Below are 24248 nucleotides of genomic sequence, written 5' to 3'. Positions count from 1 at the left end.
AAATAAATTTGTTTTTGGGTACAGAATTATGAATGTCCTTTTTTCTGATTAATAAACATTGTAATAGAAACTTTGAGATGGATTTCATATTGGAAAGAGATTTAAGATAAATGCAATCATGATTTAGAAATAAAACGTTACTTTTAACATGTACAATCAACTGCTAGGTGATTAAAACTGATAAATGACTACCAAATTCTGTTTGCAGTGGATGTGTGTACACTGGAAAGCTTGTCTCTTTCTCTAAGAGAAGTTGGTCCAGTAAAAGATATTACTTCACCCACCTTGTCTTTCTACCAAATTCTGGAAAGACAAGATGACCAAAATCTCAGAACGTACCTTGATCACTACAGTGGTGAAAAAATATCATATGTAAAAGTTATATTAGATATTACACAAAAGTGTCATTAAAGGGCAGGTCACAAAGGTATAAAAATTACACATGTATAAGCGATAGAAACCATGTGCATGTCTAATATATAGATCTAAATTATGACAATGTATTAGAGAGCTATAAATGTTGAGCTAGAAATAAAATATGATCTTAGATGGACAGACAGATTCTATCTATTTATGGAGATACAACTGTCAGATTACATCTGGTATTAATATTCCGATGTATTTTGCCATTGGTGCCCTGAATGACTCTGAATGACTACCTTCTGCGACATGGTCACGCCCTTTGTTTACATTAACAGCACAATTGAATTAAGTACAATAGCCTCTGCATGCAGCAAACTCCCTCGTAATGCTCTGTAGTCCTTGCCCTGAACAACGGGGTCGGGCTATGCGTCAGAAAAAGAGGAGTGGGGGGAGGGGGCGGGCTAACGCCAGCGCTCAAAAGTAAATTGTCAGCGTTTCATAAACTCCAGTTTCCCTTTTAGCTGCATCATCCTCTGGAAAACCTGGATGGGGACGATGACACGGCTCCTCTTCGGTTTCCATAGCATCCAGTCTTCAAGCCCCCCGCAATGAATCCGCCCAGTTCCCCATGAAAGTTGGCAGCCCGGGAGGCTCCCGGTTGCGCTCTCCCCGGTGCTGAGAACACTCGGGAGCCACCGGAGAGCCACGGGCGCTGTCTGTGGTGCTGAAATCACTCCGGCACACGCGGGAGCGACAAAGGGCGCTGGGCAGATTAGAATCACCAACCCCCGACGCGCGAACTGCCGGTCTACTCGAGATCCTTGCCCTGGGCGCGCTGCCCTGGGAGTAAGTGGCTGCTGACTTGCTCACAGTAATGAAGTGCTAGGGCTGCTATTGTCCGAGAGCTTGGAACTTAGCCGTCAGGTTCTCTCCGGCTGGCACGTGCTGGGCATTGGGAACTTTTGACTTCTTCTTTGGAGTGATAAATTAGATGACCCTCCCGCCCCACACACCTCTCAATCCCTACGGGTTAGGGAAAGGTTCAGCAGAAAACCAGGATTTTAAACACTGGACCATCTTCTCCTAGGAAGTAGGGTCATTCCCCCTCCCAAATCAGCCATGGCACTGCCTCCACCGTCTGCCAATGAGTCCTGCACCTCCGAAAAGACTTTCTAATTGTGGCTCCCAACTCTGTTCTGTTAGGAAAGCCGTGGGTTGCATGTAGCTTGCTCGCTCTCGCTCTCTCTCTCTCTCTCTGGCTCTCCCCCCTCTCTCTGGCTCTGTCTCCCTCTTGCTCTCTCGCACACACACACATACACACACTGACTCAGGCTCCCTTTATCTGGAGACGCTCCGATAGCCATGGGAGAAAAAGTTAGAGATTAAACCAATATGAGCGATCATAGCTGTTCATAGCAGTGCCCTGTTCAACACAGAGTGGAGCCCAGTGAAAACCTCTGGAGGCATGGAGTCGGTAAAACAAAGGATTTTGACCCCCGGCAAGGAGGGAATGAAGAATTTTGCTGGGAAATCGCTCGGTCAACTCTACAGGTAAGAAAGATCTCGGTCCGGGAGCTGGATTTCTTACTAGAAAGAATGGGAGGCTTTCCTTAGCCTAAAATTGCTGGGATCAGTTCGAATATACGCTATTTGTGTAGGTTAGGTTGCTGATAGACTGATAGCTATTTATAGGTTTTCTTGATATCATCTACAAACTAACGCTACCATTACACTATGGCACCGAAATAACTTGCATAGCTGGCTTGCGGAGGATGTTTTTAAATGTGTCCTAAGAGATTTCCCCCATCTTTCTACCCAGAAATTTGATCTCATTTTAAAAATAGAATCAACAGAGAGCAGCACTCCTGTATTTTTATTTCATTTCAATGCAGGGCACCCGTAGGATCCATTTCACTTTCCTCAGAGAGCGTATTTTTTTTAAAAAAAATGAAACTATAAAATCATTCCTGATTTCGATTAACCGGTTCCCCTGTGTAACCGCCCGTCAGATGAAGAAAAGCACGGAAATGCATAAATAATTGATAACCGAACGATTTCTCTCTTTGAAGCTAGGACAAATATATTGAGAGAGACACTTTCAATTATTTATCCGTCTGCATAGAAAAGGGTCCATTTCTTTTGTAGAAAATGCACAACCGCAATGGATGAAACCATAAAGTTAATCCAGCAATAGGGGGGTGCGTGTATTTCCATCGTCTTCAGGTGTGTGTATAGATGCACGCAACCACACACCTGAAGTGCATTGACACGAAATTTGAGCACACCATTCCTCGATTGGATCACACCATTCCATCATAAATGGCCCTGTGAAATCTGACGACTTTGGTGACCCCCCCCCATATGATTTTTTAGGAGAAAACTACAAAATAAAAATCGGGAGAATATATTTTCGGACATTTGCCTTTAGAACAAAGTACCCCTCTCTCTGCAACGTTATTAGAATTTTCTGACTAAAGCAAAATGCGCGATTGTCTGAATACCTACAGTGGAAGTTGTTTTTCTCCACCTTATGCGGCAGTGGAGAATAGGCACAGTATTATTCCAACAATAATGGTAAATGATTTACAACTTCCTATGTAATTTTGAAAGGAAAGGAAATATGAAGTAAATTATCAAGTAAAATGAGGCTTCCTATTGTAATAGAAACTAGTACAGTTAGAGTCTAGAAATATATGGTTATTTTACCACCAGCCTACATAAATTCAATCGTTTTAAACGAACTGAAAATATGTAAAGTATCTGAAAAACAGAATAAATTAGTATGGGCCTCTCGAATATCATGGGAAATGTACTTTTCTTCTCTACGAATATAACTACAATAATCGAGTTTAGCACTAAATATTCTTCGATAGATATGAAAACACTCCTGCAACTCACAATACCTTCTATATCATATCTCAAACAGGTTTTTAAAGAATGGTCTAAATAAGGCACTCTGTGAACTTCCGAGGATTTAACAAATATTCCATCAGGACTAGCCACACTTCAGAGAATCAACGTATAATTTTCTATTCGTAATTTTAAAGTGGAAATAATGTTTATTATGTCCCATGATCTTTGCTTCATTTCAGGTGGAATCAAATCAAATCAATTCTGTGCGAAAGCTGGTGCTCAGATTTTATCGTTTGAATGAACCAGTTTTAACTATAAAATATATTGTTCTATTTTAATTACATTTTTAAGAGGATGGGGATCTTGCAACCCTGACTCAGGGGAGTAAGCCTTACATCAGTGAATAATAAGAGTAAATTCAACTGAGTACGTGTTGCAGGGCATGGCCCATCCTTTCTTTATACATAATATGAATAATGTTTGGGGTCTGATCCTGCCAATCGTTACTCACCCATTACTCAGGGGAGTTGACCTGGGTTGAATTATTCACCTGCGGAGAATTGTTCACGTGGGCAAGGATTGGCAGGCTTGGAGGCAAGGCAGCGATCTAGCAAAATGGAATGTTTGGATGCAGTTTTCAAATACCCTGTTCTGCAGGGGCTGCACTTCTGAGTAGTTAATCGGCCTCTTTTGCATCTTACTATAATGTGGGGAATGTTTTAGCGATAAACCCAGCACATTTTTTCCTCAAAAAAGCATATTAAAATTTTTCTCCCCTATAAAAATAAAATACACGTACATGTTTTGAAGCATACTGTGTGGGTGCAAATGGCTGCATTGATTCATTATATTATAATCAAAATGTGTAAATATTAATGTATGGATTTTCCTTTAGAAGTTTAAACTTAAAACCCTGGGAGCTTCGATTTAATATTTTGGTAAATGTGGGCACTGAGAGAGCAGCGGAAAAAACAGACCTAAAGTAAGTCTAGTTAATAATCAGAGTGCAGATTATTGCATGTAATCTTCACCAATTCATGTTATTAATATTGCAAAGGTATTGAGTCATCTGCAGATGGGTAGTTCTCAAACACTGGCATGTTTCGTTAAAATGGCTATGACAGCCATTTTGCAGATCTGGAATAAATAGAAATAATTGCTCATCTTTACAGCATTTCTTCCGCTTCCACATTCACAAGCACTGTAGAACTAATTTCTCTCATATTTATAATGTAATAACAATAGAGTTTAAAACTCCAAGATAATTTTTCATCTCCCAGCAATCCCCTTTGAATTAGACAACATGGCGCCTCTGCAGTGGTTGCAGCTGATGTCTTCTTAATGTCTCCTACATATTTAACCAGAGATCTTTAATGATAGATGGACAGTTCCATCTGCTGCTCCTCCCTCTTTTTTGGGGAAATGAATAATTATGCATCCCACAGGTCTTGCTAAAGAACAACTGAAGGTAATTTTTCAGTCATAGTGACTTTGCCATTCAAGTGACCTGTTCGGGAGAGTTGGCTTCAACTCTCTTGCTTGTCTTTCCCCCTTGTGTTGGGCAGAGTCCTAGAGAAGAAACAGAAGCCTGCGGACAACATCGAACTCACAGAAGATGGGAAACCCCTGGAGGCCCCCGTGAAGAAAGCCCCAGTGTGCGACTGTACCTGCTTTGGGCTCCCCCGGAGGTACATCATTGCCATCATGAGTGGACTGGGATTCTGCATCTCTTTTGGAATCCGTTGTAACTTGGGAGTAGCCATCGTGGATATGGTCAATAACAGCACCATACACCGAGGAGGAAAAATTATTAAAGAGGTGGGAATCACTCCCCTTTAATCCCGCAACACGAATATAAATCATAATATCCTCAGGACAGAGTAATAACAAAGAATGAATAGAACAAGTAAGACCCCCCCCTTTAGATTTTTATGATATTTCCAATCATTCTAATAATAACAATAATAAAATCGAGACGGTTTCCTCCTTCTGCTATAATCTGCTCGCTTCTGGGTAGGAGAATCCTACAGTGAACTGCCCCAGAACAACGTCGTATTTTATTTATAACAGAGAGGACAATGATCCAAAGAATGTTGTGGGGGGGAGGGGGGGAATAAAAGCTCGATTGTGCCTATTTTGTTTTCTTTCTTTCCCAGACCAAGAGGTCATTCCGTGGCACAAGTTTGTGTGCAGATATTTTGCTTTTATACCCAGCTTTGGGGACCTCAATCATTTCGTAAATTAAATGCACGGAATAGAGAACATGAGCATGAATAAACGACTCCAAAGCGGCTGCCCAATTCTCTAAAGGAAATGGAGTGGTTTGTTGCGGAACGTTTGGAAATATCAGGATGAATGAGTTTTGGTTAACAAAATGCAACGCTGTAAAAGTCATCTATGGCCCAATGAGAAAACATTTTTCATTTATAAGGTGCTTAACCATATGTATATCGCCTATGTACACAAAGACAAGAATACATCTGATATGTAAATGTATACGTGTAGAAATGTATACATTTATATATCATATAGAATATATATTTGTGTATATACACATACACGTGTGTACATACACAGAGGGATAAACAGGCAGCTAGATAGACCGATATGACCGTTTTCGATTTCACTGAGTCCATGCTATAGATATATTCGATGGGTTCCATTGCAAATGCAGGTGATCCACTTACGATGAGCCAAATCATTTTTTTTCCCTCCAAAATACCTTGAAGCACTTTCCTCATTCCCATGTTTGTGAGCTTACCTGCGATGTAGGCAACTGGATCTCTCTCGGTCTCGCTCTCTCTGTAGAGAGATGTATTACAACTGACTGTGTGTGCCAGGGAGCGTGAGAGTGAGTGTGAGTCTGAGTGTGTGTTTGTGTGCGGAGGGGGGGGCTTTCCTCTCTCCTCCCCTCAACCCCTTTTGTAGACTGGATCGGACAGAAGAAAACACATTTGTTGCCACCCCTTTCTCTAGGAGATTCAAGGGTATCTTTGGTTCCAAGATTCCCATATTTTTAGGGTTAACAGCAATCACGAGATAGAAATCATGTCTCTCCTCTCTCCTCCAGTACTAATGCCAGATTTTTGTAGGCATTCTAGCATATTTGTTCTAGAGACCAATTTTAACGCAAATCGGTTATTATTTTGGCGGTTAGCACCTTGCCCCATTTCTATATAGTACCGGCTAGTAAATGGGCATGTTCAACATTAATCGAAATTCCGCAAAGATTGCCTAGCGTTAAACTATTATTAATAAATGCTTTCGTTTGGCCTGCTTACATCCTTCCTATTTTCTTTCTCCCCTTTCTCCTTGGTTTTTGCACTGGAAGAAAGCGAAGTTTAATTGGGATCCTGAAACAGTTGGCATGATCCATGGCTCTTTTTTCTGGGGATATATAGTCACTCAAATCCCCGGGGGATATATAGCATCCAGACTAGCAGCTAACAGGTAATGACGGTCTAATATATATAAATGTATATAAACAGAAACATGGATACTATACATCGGGTTGCTATGTTTAGATTTTGACGGTTAAAACAGCGGGTATAAATGCAGGCACATTATGCGAAAAGCAGACGGAGCAGGGTGTCTGGTTCGTTAGTGCTATTCTGCTGATGGCTTCCTACAATTGTCATCTGTTGAATTCAGTATAAAGGCAGCTTTCCTCTCTTCTTTATGGCTGTTAGAGGGGCAATAGCGGACAGGCACTTTCCTTCGGCAAAACTCCACTCACTGTAAGTAAGATGAGCCTTTATGGATGGTGTAGACGAGACAAAGTACGTTAGGCTTTGATTCGCAGTATCAACTGCGGCGTGCAAACCAAACATGAACCCCAACCTAACCGTCTGCCTCTGCAAGCCAGCATTTTTTGCTGGCACTGCAGCACATTGAGGCAACAATTATACAGCGAGGAATTATTATTCAACTCAAGTCACCGAGACGCATATTTCTGAAAAGCATGGGGTATTGAAAAATATGTCGGTGTTCCTCTGTAGTCATTGAAATAATAATACAATATTTTTGACGGTCAAGAAACAAACATTCGAAATAAATGAAAATGAATCTTGGAATTGTATTTTATTACCATTTTAATTATTTTCTGATTTTATATGGATTTCATGTTTGTTTCTTGTCCTTTAAAATGTATATTGCAATAAAGTTGCTATGATTATTTTTTACTTTATTTAGTTTCCTTTTCACTAAGATTATCACGATAGAATTTTTCAAAGTTGAAAGACACTGAAATCCCTTTACTTATTTAAATACAATCTTTTAAAAAAAGAAATGGGGAAAATAGCAAATATCAGTAGTTATTAATTGACATGGAACTGAATATAGTCCACTCTGAATAAAATGGAAGAAAAACATGTTTCAATGAGCTTTGCACAATGAAAAGGAAGTGCAGATGGTGCAGGGTCTTAAAGATTCGTTTCTATGGTGTCTGGCAATATTTCAAGCACCCAGGGTGTGATTCCACCTGTTAATTAGATCCACTGAGTATTCAAGACACACGAGGCATTCATATCCATCCTTAATGCCACAGACTCATCATTTGGAGAGGTAGGAAAGGTCCTAGTGCCACTCCTCTCCAGCAGCAATGGACTAGGTACAAATGGATATTAAAAGGGAAGGTGCAGTTTTAGCTCATCACAGGAGTGTGTAACATCAAAGGTAGGACTAGGAGCCTTAGACAGACTTATACAATGAAGTTCTCTCACCAGGCCATGTTTTTTATTTAAACAAGGGCACAAATGTACTTGCCAAGCCTGCAGTTCTCTTGAGAGCACAGAGCTCCATTAAAAGATAAATCAATGAATGGTGAGATCCTTAGCTGTGTAAATTAATGTAGCTCTGTTGATGCCCATTTACACCAGCAGAAGTTTTGGTCCATGATTTTGGAAATAAAACAAAAGCAGTGTTAATATATACAGTAACCCAGTATGTTCTTATCTTTTAGTTAAAATGTCCCTTTCCCCAGCTTTCCAATAATAGATTAGAAATATAAAGGCAATTTTAAAAAAATTCACAAGAGATCATCCCCTAAAAGGCCTCTATCCATCCAAATAAACCACCTTTCTTTTCTGTACCAAATCCTCTTGTAATCTTCATCCAGTCCATTATAATTTACTTCAATGGGAATTTTGCCTTAATAAAGACTGTAGGATCTGAACCAGAGAGTCAAATTCCATTCTTGATTATCCTAGTGCAATTCCATTTAAGTCGTTTGACTCAATACAGAGTTATAAAAGTAGAATCACAATCAGAATTGGATCAAATAAGTGGAAAACAAAATTTAATTTGTTATTGGCAGGGTGCTGCTGAGTATGCAGGAGCTTGCTTGCTTGACGTTAAGATTCAGTCCAGAAGCCCACTTTTAGCTAATTACAAGGATTTGGACATATCTCTAAAATGTCATTAATTTATTAAAATATGGAAAAAATCAAACTCCAGTTAAAACACATTCATGTTTACATCATGGAATCCTTCCTACAGTCCAGTAATTCTCAATTTAAATTGAAGAATATCTTTATCTTGTTGAACTGAAACACATTAGCCAGGCCTTTGAAGCTGTCCCCCCAAACCATCATCTACTTCCTGCCAAAAGAGAATCATCAATGGTGAGCCAAGCCATGGCTTCTATTTATTTTTCATCTGGTCAGTCAATGGAGAGCTTTTTACTGGGATCATGGATTTCTTTGCTAATTGCAGAAATCAAGACATTTGCTGCACGTTGGCTCACTTTCTAATTTATTTGCAGCCTCAGTCACAATTCTTCAGGTTCACTCTTAGTGTCCCATGACAAAGAGGGCTGAATAGAGATTTCTAGGATCTGCTTATCTAATTATTTTTGCATGATAGCTTGGCTCATGGTTAATTTCACATTGCAACAGTGAGATTCTTGTTCCTTCAAGAACTGTCTGGTTTTAAATAAGAAATCATATATCCCTATAATTAGATCGATGTTTTAGTTCAAAGATAAATACATTTACAAGACTGACAATGGTGGCAAAGAAAATAATGGTCTTGGACAATTCAGAAATATATTTTTGAATTGTTCTTGATTGACTCCAATAACATTTTCAGTTTTGAAGTCAATGGGACTATTTGCATGAGTAGTAGGAGCTGGGTTTGGCATTGTATATTTCATTGTGATTTGCATTGTTGACGGACTTTCTAATCTTCTGTTGTGCTGAACACCCTCAACTCCCATTGACTTCAATGCATTTAGTGACTCACAAGACAGAATCAGCACTTTACAAAATCAGGATCAGGCCCTAAGTGCCAAAGCTCATTTTTAACAACGAGTTTCAAATGTTGCATCTCCCTGTGTAGTAGCTAAAAATGGAACAGAGATCCCTTCGGCTAGAATGCAAGAGTCATCTCTTCTCCCAGAGGAGGTTCTGCCATTGGAGGATGTTGATGTTACATCAACTGCAAAGAATGAGAGCAGAGAACAGGAATTTAGGGTTGAACAAAGTCCCAAGGCATCACATTTCCTCCAAGTAAAGATAATCTTTCCATTGATTAAACCTTAAGATATTAATAGCATGGAGTACAGGGGACCATTCTGGTAGTTTTGTGGCAGTCCTCTGCCACCTAGGATTCAGGACTAACAATTTCTTTCTCCCCAGACTCTCAAGCTCTGGGAATATTGTAGGACTAGTGAGCTCACTTCTGTTCAACTTCTCATATTAAACAACACTACCTTCCTCCCAGGGCTAATTTATACTGGGAATGGAATTAATGGGATTTGCAGAAAGAGAGAGAGATAGATCCTTAGCTGGAGGAAATGTTGTCATGACACAGGGCCCTTGAGGTTGCTGTGGCAAAGGAGGAGAGGTGGATTCCAAGAACTACCCCAGAAAAATGTGCATGCACAAATATACTATAGATCAGTTACAATACCATGCCCATTGATGGTCTCATGCAAGACGAGCAAGTTCAAGCTCATACTACTTGCCCAAAGGTCTAGAAATGACAAGTATTAATTATTATTGGTTTTATTGGATTCACTCTGGATTTTCTCAGGATAATTTACAGCAAAATGCATCCCAAGGAAGGAGGGCGGGAAATGAGCGCACAATTATATTTGCATTTTTTAAAATTTGTTTGAATATTTTCTGTAAAACCAGGAAAATTCCACTGCAGAATTTTGGTATCACTTTTCTGCATTGCTAAATCAACTGAGTCAGAATTCACAATGCAAGTTACTGCCAACTGAAAGCCCTAAAAATCATATCTGGATGCTTTTAAAGGTTTGAATGCCAATATTATAGTGGTTCCCCACAAGAGTGCCTAACATTAGGGACTGACAGCATTTCACAGTGTCTGAGTGAATAGCACTCCATGAAATGCTGACTGTTCTCTAACCCTAACCCTCAGAATTTAGAATTAGGCCATAAAAATAATCATGGTTCATCTCAGACCAACAGAGATTTTTAAAGCAAATGCACTTTACACTGATTGAAGCTTTGTTAGATAATAAATAAATGAATATGATTTGTGGTTTTGGAGTTCTTGAGCTCTTATAATTAAAAATGTCTTATATAAAATTGATGACCAAGATGGTTAGGTATTTTATAACCATGCGGGGGGGTGGGATATTTTGGTAAAAACATGCAGAAATTATTTTTCAATAATTAATTTCACTGTCCATTTGTAGCACAGCAATGACATTATACTGAATATTTTCTAAGTATTACCCTTACACCATAGTCTAGAGAAGCTGATGTAGTTTGTTTCGTTTCACTAGTATATCAATTGATTAAACATACATCATAGGATATTAGGGCCCAGTCCTGCAAATCTTAACACATGAATGGTTGTGCTTAAGTCAGAGGGCTCAATTGTTCCTTGAGTTTAACCTCTGCTTGATGCAGGAGAAGGGTATTCGGGAACCAGTTACAATCACTTATTCTGTGCCAGTCCAGACCCATCATTTGTTAGAGCAGCCTAGGGACTGCATTACCTTATGGCACAAGTGCAGATTTCCCTATCAGAATTTAAATCAATGAAAGACTAATAGTATAGTGGAGCTCTATCAATTCCTTTCCCATGTATCCTCTTCCCTATACTAGGGGAATAGTTAGCACATGAGTCAACTCTACTGGGAGTTCCCACTCCCATCATGGGATTTTCCACTGATGGGTTGCAGCAAGGATCTGGACCCTTTGCATCACCTAAGTGGTAGAAAGTGGCTGGAGTGTAACGCAGAATCGGGTCCAAAGTGATAAATCTCATGACAAAAGGTTTTACACAACCAACCTCTTACCTTGTAGAGGCAACATTGTCTAACAGGGTGAGAACAGGACTGGACAAAAAGAACTCTTTAGTTCTTATCCTGTGCTAACACTGACTGATGGTGTGAAACAACTCACTTAGGACAGTTCAATGGTGCCATTTAGGCAGGCCATGCATTGTAGGAATCTACTGCCTAATGCCCTAATGGGAAGCTGCAGGAGGAATTCTGATGCAGGGAGACTGATGTCCTCCCAGAGCTCAGTGGCACACAAGAGGAGTGAACCAATGTTAACTATTTCCCCTGTTGTGCTGGTCACACTCCAGGAGATAGCGCACTCCTTCTTGCCACTCTCACTCCCCTTTTGGGCACTGTGCAGCCCTGGAGGTGAATGGAAGGGATACTCCTATAATTGTGACAGGATCATTCAAATAGAGGAGAGAATCCTTGTGCCTTCCATTTCCAAGCCAGTGCTTGTAAATGAACCAATGCTGATGAACTCATTGGGGGTGCTGTGAGGATTAGGTACTTGTGCATCCTTCAGAGATGTAAATCTCTATCTCTAAATGCTGAGGGTTAACTGGAGTTTACCTTTAAACTAGAAAAGTAATGAAATTCTGAATTTAGCCTTCTTCTACACTCACACCTCTGTGAATGCTACAGAGGTCTGAGAATAACGTGTGATTTTATGTACCTGTTGTGCTATATAACACCTAAGTGAAAACGTGTGGAACTGTAATATCACTTTCATATTATTTCAGAATTCTAATAATCTACGATAGTTAAAATAGGATTTTTAATTGAAAACAATGGGACCACATTCTTATAAAGTTAGGCTAAAAATCCAGGGTGAAATCCTGGCTCCATCGAAGCTAATACCAAAATTCCCTTTGACTTCACCACTGATTGATTTCACCACTGATAGACAGCTAGATAGGGTAGACCCATTGAAGTCAATGGAGCTATGCCAATTTACACTAGCTGAGGAGCTGGTCCCATGTGTGCAATTTCATGCTTAATGTAGGAAAGCAATACTTGTGTTTGTACATGAAAATACAGAGTTGAGCATCCAAATGGCCAATCAGATTCACAACTGGTCATGAGCACAATAAATAAATAAATAAATAGATCCATTCAGCAGGAGTAATTATCAGTCATTGCTTGTGAAAATTTGTTTTTTGAAAATCAAACTATAAAAGAGTTGCATGCTTCTGTTGAGTAAAACAAAGGGTCATGAACATTTTAAATAGTGAGTGTTCAGATGCTAGAACTTTCCCTTATGAAAAATCATGTAAAATATAACAGAAGATAATGATTTTAAAAAAGGAAAGAAACAACCTATGAAATTCTATGGCAATGACATAAGATTTTCTTTCTCTGTTAAATCCCATGGGTCAGATTCTTAGATGGTGTAAATGGGTATAGTTCCATTAAAGCAGCTGGCCTAATATGTTTTTAGTTCATTTCACAGAATGCTGCTGAATTTCTGTAGAACCTTTCTAATTTAATTTCTATTAAGTTCTATAGCATTTTCTCATGATAGCTTAAATAGAAATATATAAAGCAACCTGTGACTTCAAGCTCTTCCTTTTATTTCAGTTTTTAAAATCCAATTCACGCAAGCAGTAAGGACTGAATTCTGATCACCCTTTCTCACAGCAAGTAATCCTTTTGATTCCACTGAGATTACTTGCATGAACAAATTGAGCTATATTCCATACAGATATATTAATGCATTTCTTCCCAAAAGGTCAGAAATATTTTAATCTGAACTGTGGCATTAGAGTGAGAGTGAAATTGTTATTATTGTCACTGATCCCTAATTAGTAAAATAATAGTAATAAAATAATAAATAATAATGTAAAGCCAAATCTTTCTAAACTAAGGTATTCTGAATTCAAAGTGTGACTGCAGCTTAATATCTTTATATTCACTTTTTTGCAGGATAAATTATTCCACACTCATTTTGTATACAGAAGTAACAAAGTATTCTTATATTTAACATAGAGTATTGTTATATTTAACAAACAATACATGAGTCATACTGTACCTGGGATATGTAGGAATGTTTGATTTCCGGTTTGGTTCTGCAAGTTCTAATTTCTTCCCTTCTAATGTAACTGCATTATAAAATAACCCCTGAGGCTATTCCTGCCAACCCTTCCTTTCATGTTCACTTCACAACCATGCAGCTTGAACTGGGCTATGCTGCCAGGCACAGGTGCATGCCGCTTCTGTTTCCAGTCAGAGCAGCCAACACAGCACAAAGCACTAAGAAGTCTCTGTCACCCCACTGTGTTGCAGAGCCTTTTAAGTACCACTCATGAGGGTGGCTGGTGGTGTTGCTCCCTGTGCCATATGGCTCTGGATCCTTCCATTTTTCTGTCATGAATGATGAAGCCATTTTCACAATTTAACGATTCACCAAGGGATTTGGGTGGGGTTTTTTGTTTGATAAAAGCAGGCCTCAGATGTGTGGCAAAATTAATACTGCAGCCAATCCTTTATTAGATTGGATTAGATGTTGAGGGATCAGCTTTTACATATTAATGTTTCACAAAAGGCTTAAAATAGGATTTAGTATGAGTAGCACACAGACACCTCCCCCATCCCATGTAGCTGCATGAATGGAAATAGCCGGTTTCATCACATTTTTTAGATGATGCGCAAAATTGTTGTTCTGGCACAGCTCGTTGAGATACACCGCATTATTAACAGGACCAGCCTGAAGGCTAACAGCACCATGGATAAGCACGGACAAAACAAAAGCTTTAAGGATAAGAGTTCACTTCTAATTTTGGTGGTAGCTTCTTGTATTTGTCTTGCTTAGCAGCTAGGTTGGTAAGCCTTTCTGATATTCACGGAACAATCCCAGTTTTGTTGGGCTTATTCTGTATCATTTGTACTCGGAGGCCATTTCAGCAAAGTAATTAGGCATGTGCTCAACTTTGAACATGAGCCATCCTATTCCTGTTTAAGTAATTAAACATGTGTTTAACTTTGCATCAAATGTTTCCTGAAATACCTTCAGACTAATGCAACGCCATCATCATGTTCTGAAAATGTTGAGACACATTAAAGACAATTTGGAGACTATACCTTAGGGATCAATCTTGAAGAGTCTCTGGAAATGTGAAGTCTCTCTCAATACTTCTAGTGAAGGGTAAATAAAATGGGATTGGAAGAGAACCACTAAATGATATAAATCTTAAACTTATTGAGAAGTTCTGTTTTTCTTCATGGTCAGGACTATGTCAGCTCGGTGACATACCTGCTCCTCACCTTGAAAAGAGTTGTGCTCTTAATGCAATGAAGATAAGCATTTAAAACAGTATCTCCAAATAGGTGTCTCAGAATTCTTCGACCAAGTTAATTGACCGAATTCTCAAGATCACACACATCAGTGACAATGCTGAATGTCACTCTCCTGTAGTGCCATCTAACCCATGAAAATGTTTGCATATGGTGGGCAATGTACAATGATGGATGGTAGTTTGTCTAAATATTAGGGCTGTCAAGCAATTAAAAAAATTAATTGCACGATTAATCGTGTGATGAACAAATAAATCGCGCGATTAATCGCAATGTTAAACAATAATAGAATACCATTTATTTAAATATTTTTGGATGTTTTCTACATTGTCAAATATATTGATTTCAATTACAGCACAGAATACAAAGTGTACAGTGTTCACTTTATATTTATTTTTATTATAAATATTTGCACTGTAAAAACAAAAGAAATAGTATTTTTCCATTCACTACTACAAGTACTATGAGTGCAACCTCTTTATCATGAAAGTTTAACTTACGAATGTAGAATTATGTACAAGAAAAACCTGCATTCAAAAATAAAACTATGTAAAACTTTAGAGCCTACAAGTCCTTGTTCAGCCAATTGTTCAGACAAACAAGTTTGTTTTCATTTGCAGAAGATGCTGCCTGCTTCTTGTTTACAATGTCACTTGAAAGTGAGAACAGGCGTTTGCATGGCACTGTTGTAGTCAGCGTCGCAAGATATTTACATGCCAGATGCACTAAAGATTCTTATGTTCCTTGATGCTTCAACCCCTATTCCACAGGACATGCGTCCATGCTGATGACGGGTTCTGCTTGATAGCGATCCAAAGCAGTGCGGGCCGACGCATGTTCATTTTCCTCATCTTGAGTCAAATGCCTCCGCAGAAGGTTGATTTTCTCTCTTGGTGGTTTGGGTTCTGTAGTTTCTGCATCAGAGTGTTGCTCTTTTAAGCCTTCTGAAAGCATGCTCCATGCCTCATCCTTCTTAGGTTTTGGAAGACATTTCAGATTCTTTGCATTTTGTCAAATTTGCAGTGAAAGTGTTCTTAAAGCGAACAACATGTGATGGGTCATCATTTGAGACTGCTATAACATGAAATATATGACAGAATGTGGGTACAACAGAACAGGAGACATAAAATTCTCCCCCAAGGAGTTCAGTCACTAATTTAATTAACACATTATTTTTTAATAAGCGTCATCAGCATGGAAGCATGTTCTCTGGAATGATGGCCAAAGTATGAAGAAGTATATGAATCTTTAGTGCATCTGGCACGTAAATATCTTGCGACGCCAGCTACAACAGTGCCATGCAAATGCCTGTTCTCACTTTCAGGTGACACTGTAATTAAGACGTGGGCAGCATTATCTCCCGCAAATTAAAAAAAACTTGTTTCTCTTAGCGATTGGCTGAATAAGAAGTAGGACTGAGTGGACTTGTAGGCTCTGAAGTTTTACATTGTTTTGTTTGAGTGTAGATATGTAACAAAAAAACCCTACATTTTTAAGTTGCACTTTCATGATAAAGAGATTGAGCTACAGTTGAATTGCACTACGCTATGAGGTGAATTGAAAAATACGATTTCTTTTATCATTTTTACAGCGCAAATATTTGTAATAAAAATAATATAAAGTGACCACTGTACACTTTATATTCTGTGTTGTAATTTAAATTGATATATTTGAAAATGAAGAAAAACATCCAAAAATATTTAATAAATTTCAAATGGTTTTCACTTGTTTGACAGTGTGATTACTTTTTTTTTGACTTAATCACATGAGTTAACTGCGATTAATCGACAGCCCTACTAAATATAGAAGTTATGATTAAATCTGAGAACCATATCTAGTTCTAATTAAGGCTGGATTGTGTACCCATGTTGCTGCGAAGATATAACACCCAAGTTGGACTTCCATGGGACACAGTGCTCCCCAGTAGACATTGTTACTGTGTCTCCCCTTGGCCCCAAGCAAACAAGTGTGAGCTTAACTTTAAGCATGTGAGTATTCCCATTGACTTCCAGTTAAGCATGTGCTTAAATGCTTTGCTAGACTGTTGTAGAATATGTGATATTCAGGGTCTTTGCAAATTCTCAGGCCTTGAGCCTGCAAGCCTTCACAGAGCATGCAGTAGAGAAAACAAGGTGGCTGCACCCCAGTGCCAGTGTGAGCAAAGACTTCATGTCAGCACAATTAGTGTTCTATTTAGTCCTCACACCAAATGAGCAGTGTAGATATCAAATCACTTGTCTTCACTGCAGTTATCTCATTTTATAACTTGGGGTTTCTTCCTAGTTTAAGTCCTGTACGCACACAAAACCTTTTAAATCATATGTGGTGGTTCTTTTAACTCAAGTTGGCTGGCCCAAGAGGGGGTATAGACTAAGGCCTGAATTAGCATGATTCCTCAGCTGCTAACACAATTACTGTGTATAGTGCACACAGGCTAATTCCACATGAGTACCACTAGTCCTCCAATGCCTTCCCACAATTCTCCCTGTGTGCCCGGAAAAGACAGATCCCACAATTCACTAGGAAAGAATTAATAGAGTAGCTCATCTTACTGTGGTGCTAAGAAGCATGGGATGTGCATCCAGTATTCTTAGTGTCGCACATGAGAGAGTACAGTGCCTGTGCGGACACAGCAACTTGAGTGTTGTTTGCAGTCTGGCTGCTCTTGCTTGTGTGAGGGTAACTTGAAAGGACTAACTTGAGAGTTGAGAACATGACTTGTCTGGGAATGTTGTGAAGACCAGAAGTATAACTGCACTCAAAAAAGAATTAGATACGTTCACGGAGAATAAGTCGCTATTAGCCAAGATGGTCAGGGATACAATCCCATGCTCTGGGTGTCCCTAAGCCTCTAACTGCCAGAAGCTGGGACTGGATGACAGGAGATGGATCAGTCGATAAATTGCCTTGTTCTGTTCATACCCTCTAAAGTGTCTGGCACTGGCCACTGTCGGAAGACCGGATTCTGGGGTAGATGGATCATTGGTCTCACCTAGTATGGCTGTTATGTTACTCTGCAGTGAAAACATACTCTACACCTTCTCTATGGAGGATTAAGCCCTTATAAATCTCTACCTAGGGTGAAATTCACCCACTAGTTTGGCTGTGTGAGTTCTGGATGGACTAGTGTTAAGGGAGAATGTGGGCTGAGTGAGGAGAAGTGGCTGGTCAGTTGGGTCCATGAATACACGGACACAGTATTCCTACGCATAATTCATATGGATCACAAATCCTGCTTCCAAACAAGGGCTGGTGTAGAGTGGTGGCTGTACCCTGCCTGTGGGTTGTCCCAGCAAACCCAATGGTTCTCACACATAAAGCTTGTTTCATTAGGTTTTACATGAGTGTTGTTGTATTTCACCCAGAAGGAACTAAGAATGCTGAAATACACCAAAAAGGTATCCACCATATTGCACATTATCAGTGATGACAGACAGCTCCAGTCTTTGCTTGAAATGATGTGAAGATCACAAAAGGATAGGAAGGGGATGGTGAACAAAAGTAAACACAGTGTATTAGTTTGGTCTGAGATTGTTTGGGAATGGTTGTGGGAAATGCTGTTCTTCTTGGTGAAAATACTTCAGTAAATATAGGAAGAGTATAAAAAGGTAGGGGATTTCCTCTCTCCTAAGGCTTAAAGATACAAGTGTGCAGTGGTGAGAGATCCTGGTGATCATGCAGAAATGCACACCCAATTGCATGCCTGGGTTGTACATATAGCGGCAGCCATTGCAAGCCAAATTCTGTCATCAGTTATATTGGTATAAATTGCCATTGTGGGCAGCACGGTAGAAACATGTGCTCAGGCTCACTGCAGAGCAATAGTTAATAGAGCAAGCAAGATACTAGGCCATATTAAAAAAGGGACAGAGAATAATAATGAAGATATCAGAATGCCACTAAAATCACTCAGTGGTATGCTCTCACATTGAATACTGGGTTCAGTTCTGGTCAGCCCATCTCTAAAAAGGGAGTGAACAGAAATAGAAAAGGTCCAGAGAAGGGCAATCACTGTGATTAGAAGCAAGAGAAGGCATCCATATAAAGGAAGATTAAAGAGATTATTAGGACTATTTAGTTTAGAGAGGAGATGAATAAGAAGTGACACGATAGTCGCATATTAAATAATGAAGTGTGCAGAAAAGGTCAGTCAGGTGCTCCTAATTAGCCTCTCTCATAATATGTGATCAAGGAGATACCCAGTGAAACCAAGAGGCAACCCTTTAACTCTGGTAGAAGGAAATACATTTAAAAAAAAAACACACTACATTATCATCATGTAGAACTCATTGTAACAAAATATTATTGAGGCAAACAATGTAGTAGGAGTCAGAAAAGGATTAAAATGAAAAGAATATAATCTGCAAATGCATTAGCTGGAATAAAAAGGGATAAGGAACATCTATCCGCATTCTTCAGGGCATCAAACACTAACCACCAGGGTTTAGGACAGAACTTTCTCCATTACTGAGAAACATCTGGTACCTGTCAGAGTTGGAGACATGAAACTGGACTAGCCACACCATTGATCTGAACCAGAATGGCAATAACACTTACATTACCAAATTCAGAGTACCAACATTCACTCCAATGGAGTTAATTTCAGAGATTTATATCAGTGTAATTGAATTCATCATTTGGCCCTGCATGTGCAGTTATGACAATCAAAAATGAGAGCAAAAGTAGGCTGTAAATTAGAACTGAACATTGGACCAAATACTTTGCTGGTGTACGTCAGCAGAAAACATGGCCATAATCTGTACAGAATGACACTTTGGGATAAAGCAGCATAAATAAACATACAATTTAGCTAGATGAGATGCCTCTGGGACCTCCACATGGTAAATATATCACAAAACAATTCCACAAAGTATTTTAGATTAAAACACACTGGATTAATTCTAAAAACAGCAAGTGCATCTAAATCAAGAGAGAAAAGTGGGAATAACAAAATGAGACCAAGTGCTTTAGTAAGGTACTTCGAATGAGCTTCTCTTGTATTGCAACATGATCTACCAGATTATATATGTAAGGACTAAGGCATCCCAAAGTTAATGTATTAGAAAGAATGAGTCAAGACATTAGCTAGACCTAGAAGATTATATTGAGCTGTAAAGTGAAACCCCTGGGTTGAGTGTTACCCTCCCATAGATCAATAAATGTCTTCCAGCAATGCCAAAATATACATTCACATTTCAAAACCAGCCTGTGAGCAAACAATGGAGAGGGCAGCTTGATAGTCACATAGGGCCACATCTGGGTCATTAGAGTCAGTGGAAATTTTGCCATTGTCTTCTAAGTGGCTCATAGCAAAATAAAGGCAGAAGTTATTATGCATTAGTGATGCACTGGATTGTTAAACTCACCCCTGGAGTTTCACTATGCCACTCAGTCTAGCCCTTCTAGATAATGTCTGGACTCCTTGTGGTGAATCAGTTAGCTTTTGGGTGTTTTGTTCTTTCTTCCACATATGACCTGATTCATGTTGCAAAACAAGTGCAGATCACTGAAGTACTAATGCTCTAAACCAGATTTGTATGCACTTGTACCTTGATGCAAACTCAGATGGATTTAGTCTTGACAAAAATAAATTAGTCTGGAGAAAAGAGGACGCTTAAATACCTGCCTTAAATCCATCAAGGGTGGAATGAGCAGATCATTTGCGGATCCTACAGAATCTACCAGAAGGAATGGTCTTCCACACAGAGGCTTGTTACCTCTACACAGCCCCCTGGCCCACTACCTCTCCTTGAAAGTACAATTCCTATAGTCACTATCCAGGCTATTAAGAACTCCCCATACAGCCTGCTGTCCCCAGAGCCTTCTTGGAGTGGGGGTTCTTAGTGAAGCAGCTGGGGAAAAGATATGTGCAACTGACAACTAAAATTGTGGGAGGTGTAAGTGTTCAGCCAGTGCTCAGCACATCTCAGGATTTGGCCATCAATGTGTCTGCACATTCTGGGCCAGATCCTGGCCTCTGCTATGACCCCTGGAATTGTTCTTGCACTGAAAAAGAAATGAAGGGCTGTCTTAAATTTGCTGTATGGGAATTACACAAGGGATTTCCTAGGTTATGTAAAGACAGTGTAGCTAGTCATACTACCTGCTGCTGGTATTCTGCTGTAGATGTGCCAGGGATAGGAAAGAGTAGGATAGGTTGTGGGCACAGGATGTTACACTCCAGTAATTGTGGGCTGGCAGAATAGTCCCACTGAGCATTATCAACTGGGCAAGTTAAAGCTGCCTTGCTCTAACTTGCACTGGGAGATGAACTATCCCCGGCTTTCCCCCAAATCAGCATGGTGGAAAGATAGCAGAAAGCAACCTATATTCGTTCCTCAGGTGCTCAGCAATCAGACTTCGAACACATCTAAGGATCTGGTCCTGGGAGTTTTTGCATTTTTAAAAAATAAACTGCTTTCATTTCTAGCAATATTTGTACTTTTCACAAAGGTGGATGCATCATCTGGGAGGAAGGGGTAGTGGCAGGTGCAATAATAGGCATCTTCCCAATCCACCAGCCTATCCACATTTCTGGATGGAAAATACCTTGCTTCTTCCACAGGGAGCAACACTCCCACCTCACTTTGATGGAAGAGTTTGGAGAAACTTTGCAAAGGGAAACTCATGGATTTTCCCTTTTCCTTAATCCGCTCCCAAAGGGTTTTCTGTGGCAACAGAGACCTGGATCTAAGACATCAAAGCACTGAGGAAAAAGTTGTTATATAGTTGTGTAGTACTAAATCATGAAGTCCTTTTACAGTTTCTATTCAGAGCCTCAAACAGGCAAAAACCTCATTGAGTCACATTTGCAAACCTTCATTTCAATAACAAACTATTAATTCACTTTGGCTTCCCCCAAACATTCCATTTTTGTTTTCAAGAATGAATGTGGAAAGGCAACATACTGTGAATACTTGTACAAAGGCATTCACACAAATGTGCACACTGGAAGTATTCACACAATCGTCTGGAAAAGTATGGGAGTTGACCGATCCAGGAGCAGAAACAAGAGTAAGAATGACAAAATTATGAATAGTGAATACTCCAAGAAATGGTGATGATTAGCAGCTTGTAAGTAACAAATAGGCTGTGGATAATTCACTAAGAGAATAAGAAAATAAATGTGTTAAATAAATTGTTTAAGATTTAGGACTTAAAGATTTGGCCAATTAAGAATAAATCACTGCTTTATTTGCATAATCATTTACAATTAAACACAGTTATAGGCTTCAGTAATATACTAATTGTTATTTTATGATTCTTAAACAAATCCAGGTTCACTTCTTGGCATATAATAACAGGGCTGTTTCTTCTCAGGCTTCTGCTTCATGATCAGAATAAAATGCCATGTATTGTTTTGATGTAATTTACTGTAACAATATAGACATGAATCGTTGTCTCTCTATTTCTGAGAACAACCTTGGAAACAAAAAGCTTCATCTTCAGTATGTAGTTCCTTTTAAATAAAATGGAGCTTGGCAGCTTTGGGGGGCGAAATACTCTTTGTTCCTTTTGTAGTTTAGAAATAGTTATGGATCTGAACCAATTTCCACTGAAGTCAATGGGAGTCTTTCCAATAGCTTCAATGGGAGCCTTGTGTGTATAAATAATTACATTTTTCATGAAATTTCATGAAAAAAATCTTCATAATTTTGTTCCGTCATTTGTCACCTGGAAATATCTTTTTAATTATTGTTTTGCATTAAATGGCGTGGTTTAGGTTTGAACTCCTTAAACCGTTTAGCGTCTTTTAATCTAAAACAGTCTCTCTCAAATAACCAAAAAATTTGATTTTCAAAATTAAGGATTTTCTCTAATAGTAGTACAATATTTAGTGAAAATAATTTATATTTAAAAGGATTCTACATTTTGATTTTCATAGGACTTTTACACAACCTTTTTACATACTGAGCATAACAGCTATGGTTTATCTAGCAATTTGTCAATGCTATCAGTGAATGGTATCAGCAGAACTATGCCAGTTTATACCAGCTGAGAATCTGACCCCTAATCTGAAAGCATATAGAAGTGACTCTTAGCTTTTGAGTATCATCCTAATAGCTTTCATTCACAGTCTTTGGAGTTAAACACATGTCCACACTATCAACACCACAAAGAACACCTCCAAACCTGCACCCCTGCTCCGTGTCATATCTCTAACCCAATCAGCCACCCATCTGCCTTTAAGGAATTTGAAACTCTTTTGGCATGCATCTGTATTACCATTATTTTCAGTTCACTTTGGGATCTGGTGTTTCTTCCCAGGCAGCAGCAAACAGTGTCTACAACGCTCCACAATACTGTGTAGTCATACAGTGCTAGCTGCACGCCAAAGGCAGCTGACAACAGCAGAGCTGCAGAGTTGTGGGGATGAGAAACCCAGAGATGAAAAACATTTATTCTCTTTCATTTCCCTCAAAGGAGGGCTATGAGCCAATCAGTTTAAAGGCAAAATGAACAAAAAAACCAAGTTCCCTCTGCAGCTTCTTTCCATTTTAATCACTTTCTTACTGAGTCATCATTATCTTTTCTTTCCCCCATTCCCATCTCAACTATTCCAGTTCCTCCTTAAAATTGCTTTTGCTGTTATTACTCCTTCTATTACAGAAGCACAAATAGGCATACCTCTTGGCATTCAAACCTGCCAATGTGTGTTAGCATCAGTGGAACATTGAAGCTCAGTAATCCTGGGTACTACCCCTGGCTTTGGGAGAGGATTGCATCTAGTGATTGTAACAGTGATTGGATATAGGATAATCTAAGCCCATAGGTTTGGCACGCTCACTCTGAAAGGGAGTATGACTGCTTGGATAAGACTTGGGCCTACCTGATAAGTGACCTGAATTATAGTCCCAACTTTTCCTGAAGTGACCCTGTGAAATTTATTTCTAAAAAGTGGAGTTAATACTTGGCTGATGTCTACACTTGAGGTATGAGGCCTTGTTTGGTAACAAAGGTTATGAAGTGTCCAGAATTATAACTAGCAGAGATGAGACCATAAACGCGTGATTTCCTGTCACCCAGCTTAGTGCATATTCATAGAATCATAGAATATCAGGGTTGGAAGGGACCTCAGGAGGTCATCTAGTCCACCCCCCTGCTCAAAGCAGGACCAATCCCCAATTTTTGCCCCATACCTGTAAATGGCCCCCTCAAGGATTGAACTCACAACCCTGGGTTTAGCAGGCCAAAGCTCAAACCACTGAGCTATCCCTCCCCCCAAATGTTATATTCCCCTAGGCTATCGGATATTTGGAGGAGAGGTATCTCTCTCTGAATGCTGCTTGACTTGCTGGTGCAGCAACAGAACAGGTAAACAGATTCCGCTCCAATGTACTATGTCCAGTACACCGCAGATCCCCCCAGGATAGGGTCCAGATTTTGGTAGGTGCTATTCGCAGTCCCTTCAGTTCCCAGATGTGTTTCAGCAGAGTTTGTGATGGCTTCCATAGACTCCCATTGGATCAAGCCCCAA

General features: G+C 39.4%; 1 protein-coding gene across 1 annotated transcript in view; it reads left to right on the top strand.

Annotated features, from left to right (window-relative positions):
* The first annotated feature begins 559 nt into the window (after positions 1-559).
* The window catches only part of SLC17A6 (solute carrier family 17 member 6), a 50596-nt gene continuing 26907 nt past the window's right edge, over positions 560-24248 (top strand). The window contains exons 1-3 of the mRNA XM_084630252.1: positions 560-1914; positions 4782-5034; positions 6548-6666. Coding sequence (XP_084486378.1) covers positions 1829-1914; positions 4782-5034; positions 6548-6666 — 458 coding nt within the window. The 5' untranslated portion in view covers positions 560-1828. The remainder of the gene's footprint in view (positions 1915-4781; positions 5035-6547; positions 6667-24248) is intronic.

The sequence above is a fragment of the Lepidochelys olivacea genome (genome assembly GCF_965140295.1).
Source record: "Lepidochelys olivacea isolate rLepOli2 genome assembly, chromosome: 6".
Lineage (NCBI taxonomy): Eukaryota > Metazoa > Chordata > Testudines > Cheloniidae > Lepidochelys > Lepidochelys olivacea.
This window is presented reverse-complemented; position numbering and strand designations above follow the sequence as displayed.